Source organism: Fulmarus glacialis, unplaced genomic scaffold, assembly GCF_000690835.1.
Source record: "Fulmarus glacialis isolate BGI_N327 unplaced genomic scaffold, ASM69083v1 scaffold36297, whole genome shotgun sequence".
Taxonomy (NCBI): Eukaryota; Metazoa; Chordata; class Aves; order Procellariiformes; family Procellariidae; genus Fulmarus; species Fulmarus glacialis.
This window is the reverse complement of record NW_009221925.1, coordinates 13,259-20,884: the sequence shown is the minus strand read 5'-3', so window position 1 is coordinate 20,884 and position 7,626 is coordinate 13,259. Positions and strand designations below refer to the sequence as shown.

Sequence of the window (7,626 nt, the reverse complement as noted above, 5' to 3'; positions counted from 1 at the left end):
GGGGAGACCTTTATCCAATCCTCCTTTTTCCATTTGTCCCTTGCTGGGCTCTCTCCGGTTTTATTGCTGTGTAATAGGCGCAGCAATTATCAACCTTAGCCCGAAAAAGCCTCTTTCATTGCTCTTTACTGCAAGGACGGGCATCGGATCGCTCTCTAATCTGCTCTCCCGGAGGGACTGTGGTAACTGAGGCCACGAGCATCTCCGCCGATGTCGGGTGTGTGCTGGAAGCTGATCTGCTCCTTCGGTTCATCCGGTGGCTATCACTGGCCCGGCGTCTTCGTTAGCCAGCCCCCGCGGCCTGAGCTGTGACAGCAACGCGGCGTGGACTCTCCTGGTGAAAATTATGGGGGTATTTTGATGGAGAGAATACATTTTCATCTGGGGGAATTTGGGTTTTCTCTTAAGCCTGCCGGGACCTACTCAGTTTGCTCCACGTTGCCCGGCCTGCTCGCTGACGATGCCGTGCTTTGCCTCCAGGTCCACGCCTGGGAGATCTCGGACCAGTTGCTGCAGATCCGTCAGGATGTGGAGTCGTGCTACTTCGCGGCGCAGACCATGAAGATGAAGATACAGACTTCCTTCTACGAACTCCCCACGGACTCCCACGCTTCGTTACGGGACTCTTTGCTGTCCCACATCCAGAACTTGAAAGACCTGTCACCGGTCATCGTAACCCAGGTAGGTGCTGAGCGGAGGGGTGGAAGGAGCTGCTCTATAAACGAGAGAGGTCTGAGGCTGCTCTCAGCGTAAAGCCTGGACCGCTCAGTCCCGACTCGCTGCGGAGAGCAGCCAGGCTTGTGTCACAGCCCTGCTAGAGCCGTTCCTTACAGTAATTGCTTGCCTGCAGGTCACACCGATGGTGACCAGCTCCAGCTTTTGTCACTTCTGACTTTTTCTGAGACAAAGCCCTTGGTCTCCCTTGGTTGCTTTTCCTCCAGCATGGAGAACAGAGAAGGTCGATGCCTGCAGCCAGCCCGGTCGTGCCTCCCAGTACAGGATTGTTTGCCCTCCTTTATTATTTGGTTCCTTTACTTAAATCAATTACTTTATCCTGATTTTTGCTGTTTGGAGAGGGTGAGAGGAGGAACAGCTGTTCCTGGGGTTTTTCCTGTGCTCTGCAATGGAGACAAAACATTGATCTGCCCAGCAGTGCCCTGGGTGACCGCGGGGATTTCTCCCGAGGTGCTGGCATGTTCTCGGAAATCCCTTTGCTCTCTATACGGCATTCCCGTTATCCCTACGCCTCATCGACACGGCTCTGCGACACAGACGCTGCACAGACTGAGGCGAGGGTGCCTCTTCAGCCCCTAAATAGCCCAGCGGAGAATATCACCCCATCGGGGCGGTGGGCGTTCTGCAGTTAAATACAGGGATTGCGCACACGACAGGGATATTGGGAATTAATATCCTGCCTCTGCAGGCTCGGAGTTACCTGCCAGCCCTGCCGAGCTCAGGTCTGACGGTCGCAGCACCCTTTCTCCTGTGCTGTTGGGCAGATTTCATCAGTCACCGCACTTAGCTGTGTTTTTTTTTTTTCTTTCCCTCTTGCCCTTTCAGCTTGCTTTAGCAATAGCAGACCTTGCCCTGCAAATGGCTTCTTGGAAAGGCTGTGTACAAACACTGGTCGAAAAGTAAGTAGTTGTTTATATCATTAAACTCTAAACTGTTCCTTGAGTAAATGCTGAGTGGGTGGACCTGCACGGTCCAAAAAGGCAGCAAACGGCCCGACGACAGGGAAGTTTTTCTTTCTTGATGAGTAATTTAAAGTGTTTTGGATCATGGCAGGGAGACGGGCTGGAGGGAGAGCTGGCTCTGTCTGTGGCTCTGTGTGACAGAGAGGCCGTGCACGCTTCCGTGGACGCGGCTCTCTGAGCCTCAGCGATTTCCCTCATCCCTCTTTTTGTTCCGTGATGATCCCTCACCCCCTCCCAGCTTTAGCCGTAGTGCAGGGTTGAACAGGGCGCTCGAGTCAGTCGCTGCTGCTGTTGGGTGTCCCGAGGCACTCGCTCGGCCGGTGCAGTAATGCCCAATTTTAGTGTGACAGCGCTTTTCACTGTCCTGTGTTTGCCGACGTGGGATGCCGCATGCTGCGACTGTCTTGTTCGGGCAGATCTCTGTGCCGAGGTGGTCCCGTGGTACTTCTGTAGCCGGAGGGCGGTTGATTTGTCTGGGCAGTGGCGCTTGGACACGATGTGCTCATGGGCTGGGAAAGCTTTTGCCATTTTTCTGTTGAAAATCTTGAGCTAAACCACTGACAGAGACTCCTCTCGAGGGTGCTCTGCCCTTGCGGCTGGAACTGGAGTGTGTTTGCAATAACACTTGTGCTGAATCTCTTTGAAATGCCCCCCCGGCTCTCACTGTGCTGTTAACCTGCTTGGTGGTATTTAGGTTTTCTGCGTGCACTTGGCTCTCACCTGCCTTCATGCACTGTCCTTCCTTCCCTGTTGTTGTTTCAGGTACAGCAATGATGTTACATCACTGCCCTTTCTGCTGGAAATCCTCACGGTGCTGCCAGAAGAGGTTCACAGCCGATCCTTGCGCATCGGAGCCAACCGCCGTACCGAAATCATAGAAGATCTGGCGTACTATTCCAGCACGGTCATCTCTCTGCTGGTAAGGAGACCGAGCCCTGGTCAACTGCTAAAGAAGTTCATGCGGCTTCTTCTCACTCTTCACATCACTGATCCGGATTATTCCAGGTCGGATGTGACCAAACAGCTGGTCTGCGTGAAACAAGCTGATTTTATATATTTCGGTTCCAAGCAGATCAAAATCACAGTCAGGTTCCTGGATTGAAAATGGAGCTAGTTGTAGAAATTTAGTAACTTTCTCGTCCTTGCAGCTGGACTCTCCGTGTGAGGACTGCGTTGTTTTAGCTGGTGGTACAGAGTGTGGTGTCTCTTCTGGCACTGTATACCTTCAGTTCGGGAAAAGGTCTTCAGTCTCCTGCGCTGTTGGTCAGGAGTTGCCTAGGACTGGATTCCTGTGCCGGGCTGTCGTAGTTTTGGGTTATTTGATGGTTAAGCGAGAAATTACTTCAGCCCATTATGGGGGTGTGTATGTAGATCTCTAGATCATCTCTAGATCATCTCTAGATCATCTCTAGATCCACGCACATATATATCTCTCTATATGTGTTAGAAGAAGGGCATTCAGGTACTTAAAGACTGATTTCTCTCTCTTCTCATGCCGCTTTCAAATGTAGGTACATGCCTACTTTCTGACCATCGTGTGATAAGCTGAGGTTATGCATTTAGCTGCAGGTCACATTTAGTATTGGCCAAACAGGGAGACTGTAGCTGAATCTCCTGGTGGTTCTTCAAAGGTTTCCTCATCCAGGGAGCATTCATGCTCTCCAAGAACGAGACTGTTGTGGGCCCCAAAACAGGGCACGTTTGGGGAGCAGTGAATAAGCGTTGAAGTGAATTGCTTCAGGGACTGAAAAGAAATGTTCCTTGCTGGCTCCTTCCTTTCTAGAGAGACTTCTCACGTTCTTCAGCGTTGTTTGAGCTCAGTAAATGAGTAGCCGACCTGATCCCTGACTCAGGCTTCAAATGGAGCATGTGCCATAGCCTCTAGAGCTTCCCGTAAGTGTCCACCGTTTCATGGTGCTTATCTAAAGAAGGAAAGATCACGTACCCTCAGCAGCACCTATCAAGTCTGTAATTTCCACCAAGCAGCTGGTTAATGTCACCGTGCTCCAGATGGAGCCGAGGTTTGGTGCGTTTAGTCGCAGTGACTCGTCAGCAGTCGTCTCTCTGCTCTGCAGCCCCGTCTGCCCGTGCTTGGCTGCCCTGCGCCCTGGGGTCTGTGTCTGCCCGTCTCTCTTCCAGCCGCCTCCCTCTCGCCCTGCTAGCCTGTCGTCAGTATTCCTTTGTTAATGGAATTGTCCCTCTTGAAGATATTAAGGATCCTGAGGTTCCTTCTACTTTATCCATGTGAAATGACCCATGTTTTGCTGTGCTTTTTTATGCCATTTCTCCAAATGACAGAATTTCAGTTTCCCTTTGAAACACGCCTACCCTTTGCTGTTAGACTGTCGGTTAGATTTCCTTCTCATCGGTGAGCAAAACTGTAGGGCTTTAGTTTTACATGTGACCATCTTCTCTTCTCCTCGATTAATGCTTCTGCATGTCTTTTTTAGCTCTCGCATGCAGCGTCTTTGCACGTCCCCAGTACTGTGCTGCACAGAAATAGGCAGAGGACTCGAGGCTTCTTCTCAGAAGCCAGCGAGAAGGGGGATGCCCTCCCTGGGATTTGATTCTCTGCCCAGAGAAGCCTCGCTTCTTGCAGTGCATCGCATCTTTCTCCAGACTCGTGTAACCTGCCATTTCATTTATCCCCTCCTGCCTCTCGGACGTTACCTGCAGTCCCTCCCCGATATCCCTTCCCTCCCTGAATCCCCTTCTCGGATGGGACCCAACACAAACTCGACCCCCGGCAGTTTTCCTTTGTTTAATTTGGAGAAAAGAGTGGAGTAGAGGTAAGGAGGGCTCAGTTTAAGTTTGCACCTGGCCTGAAACCTTTGCAGAAGGTCCCCATTCTGTTTCCACACTGCTTTTTGTGGGTCTGTGGTTAAGAAAGCCACAGAGAGTATCTGGAATAGAGATACGAGCGTGGCAGATACTTCTGGTGGATGTTTCATGTTTGTGCCATGTCTGGCTTTGGCTCTTCCCGTGGAGACCTGGGAAGGAGGCTTCATTTTCTGGAGTTACTGCGGTAACTCCGAAGGAAGGGGGATCGTGACAATCAAGGATCATAGAATCACAGAATCAGGTAGGTTGGAAAACACCTTTAAGATCATCAAGTCCAACAGCTAACCCAGCACTGCCGAGTCCACCACTAAACCATGTCCCTAAGCACCACATCTACACGTCTTCTAAATACCTCCAGGGATGGTGACTCAACCACTTCCCTGGGCAGCCTGTTCCAGGGCTTGACAACCCTTTTGGTGAAGAGATTTTTCCTAATATCCAATCTAAACCTCCCCTGGCGCAGCTTGGGGCTGTTTCCTTTCGTCCTGTGTATCAGGACACAAGTTTAGCTATGTCCTCCGCTCAGTAGCAGCTCGGGTCTTGCTTGAGAAGACTCTCTTCCGCCCTTAAGCTGTATTTATCACAGCAGAGGTCCGTGCCATTACCACCACAGCCATTAGGGGAGCCCAGTTCCACTTCTTCCGTAGGCTTAATTGTCTTTGAAAGAGTCCTCACTCAGTTCTGAAAGTCTTTTCACCTTCCTCAAATCCCTGCGGCATGCCATCCCTCCGAGCCATCTCCAGCCCTCAGCCTCTCTTCCTCGGACGTCTCGGAGAAGTCTGGCTGTCGCATCGGTGAGACAGGCAACATCACCTCGCTCCGGCTGCTCGCAGCCTTACCGGAGACGATGCGAGGCGCCGGTGCTGGATCGCCAAGGGTTGTAGCCCTGTCGTAAGACTTTCTGTTCAGACTTCCTCTGCATCTGCCTGGAGCTTTCACGGTAAATCCCAGCACAGACATTTCAACCACCTGCCTGAAGAGAAAAATCAAATTTTCTGTGTAGGATTTAAATGCTAAATTCACTTTCTTGAGTTATAAAACGGGGTTTTAAAAAATTGTAGAGGGACTGTGATGAAGTACGACATTCTTCCTTCAGGATTGAAGTGTCAAGCGAGGAGTGAGGATCTCTGGAAGCTCTCGTGTGCAGGATTGCTTGGCCAGTCTAGGCTCTCTTCTGGGGAGAAGGGAGTCTGGGATCCTTCTCCAGGTCCTGCCTGTCCACCTACTCTTCCTTTCCCTCAGCCTGGCGAGGTCAGGGCTTCCTTTGGTGTTAGGATTTGGTAAGGGTTGCTGTTAGGTGCTGTTGTGGAGCAGAAGTATTGGCCACCGCTGGAAATGAAGTCTGGCTGCTGCCAGACCCACATCCCGTCTCTGACGCTGCGATGGTGTGTTCGGACTCTCCTCAGGTTGGCCTTTGGGGTAGGTCTGACCCTCAGGACCCATCTTCTTTTTGACAGCGGTTGTTTTGTGGCGAGGAATATTAAATTGGGATTTGCGTGAGTTTAGGGATTTATCACGTATGAAACTCATTCGTGTCTGTGCTCCACCAGTCTGAGACAGGATTCTGCAGAAAACTGATGGGCTGGGCATGAACGAAAACACTCAAACTGCTTTTCTCACTTCTGTAACAGCAGCTGAAGTTGACTGAGAGGTTTTTAGCTCTGCCCCTACATCTCACTAAGTCCAGGGCTACTTTACTCAGGGACGGGGATGTTGGGAGCAGTCTGCTTTCTTGAATGTGCTTCATGTAGACTTTGAGACGATGCTCAAAGTCCATACGCTCTTGAGAGGAGACAGAGCACTGTCATGTTCCTGAATACAAAGCCAGCGGGGGGACGTGGTCACCCTAGGTAGATGCAGAAGTCCTCTCTGCTGGTGTGGGCATCCTCAGGTGTCTTCTGGTCAGAGTATTGCTTCCACGTAGGTACAACACTGCCGCTTGATTGCTGAAAGTTTGTGTGTGCCTCTTGGAGGGATCACTGCTGGCTGACTGGCCCAGGCCCCCTCTGTCTTGCTAAGATTCATGGGGGAGTTCTTGATGCTAATTGTAGAGACTCCAGGATGGCTTTCCAAAAGTTATTTATTATTTTGCTTGTGAAATTCCATGTTGGAGTTGGGGTCCTAAGCAGCTCTTCCTTGTCCTGCCGTAGATGACGTGCGTGGAGAAAGCAGGCAACGATGAGAAGATGCTCATCAAAATCTTCCGGTGCTTGGGGAGCTGGTTCAACCTGGGTGTCCTGGACAGCACCTTCATGGCAAACAGCAAGTTACTGTCACTCCTCTTTGAGGTGCTGGTGAGTGTTTCTCTTGGGAAATGAGGTGGTGGTGGGCCTTGGGTACCAGCATGGTGTCACTTTTAAATCCAAGAGTATCTGAGGATTAACGCTGCTTTTCCATGTGCGCTGTGCAGGTGTGGAAGGTGAGTTTCATCTTTCCTGTCCCGAGGTGGAACCCTCTGGTCTTTACCTTGATCAGCTCCGTAGAGCTGTCCCTCTCTGCTAGCAGGCGGGGCAGAGCAAGCTCTTTGTGCACAGAAACAGATCTGTGCCGCCTGGAACGATGATCTTCCTTTTGTACTGGTTGTCCGCCTCGGAGGAGACTCGGAGAGCAGCAGCACGCAGCAAAGGTCCTCTTCTGGCTGCCGCTGCGAGTTGTCTTCCCTGCCTCCTGTTAGCCCTGGGAAGCTTAGAAGAGAGCACATAAGTAACACCTAATATTGGCTGATCTCTCAAGGGTGAGACCAGAAGTACGCTCGAGGGTTTCCTCTGCCTGTGTGCTTGGCCCTTAGTTCAGGGTTTGTGACATGGGGACAAAAAGTATTGGCGGAGCTTTCAGACGCAAACAAAAAAGTGTGTGTGTGTTTGGCCATTTGCGTGGAGGAAAGAGGCTCTGCAGCTCCTTCAGTGTTACTGTTTCCCGCCCACCTTCTATTTTGACCCAGAGAATACGTGTTCAGAGGTGAGCTCCGTTCCCTGTTCTTGGGCAGGCATGAAAGACTCCAAAATCTTCTCCTGAGCAGGAGGTTTTACTGATTTGCCTGGTTTTACTGAAGCCCTTCTCAGCCACCCGGCTCAGCTATCCCCACGCG

At 51.2% G+C, this 7,626-nt stretch overlaps 1 protein-coding gene across 1 annotated transcript in view; it reads left to right on the top strand.

The window, feature by feature from the left end:
• Window positions 1-210: 210 nt before the first annotated feature.
• Window positions 211-7,626, top strand: part of TNPO3 (transportin 3) — a gene marked incomplete at its 3' end in the record, with an annotated part of 20,248 nt that continues 12,832 nt past the window's right edge. The window contains 5 exon segments of the mRNA XM_009581284.1: window positions 211-282; window positions 481-681; window positions 1,561-1,634; window positions 2,460-2,616; window positions 6,689-6,832. Of these exon segments, the coding sequence (XP_009579579.1) occupies window positions 211-282; window positions 481-681; window positions 1,561-1,634; window positions 2,460-2,616; window positions 6,689-6,832 (648 nt within the window).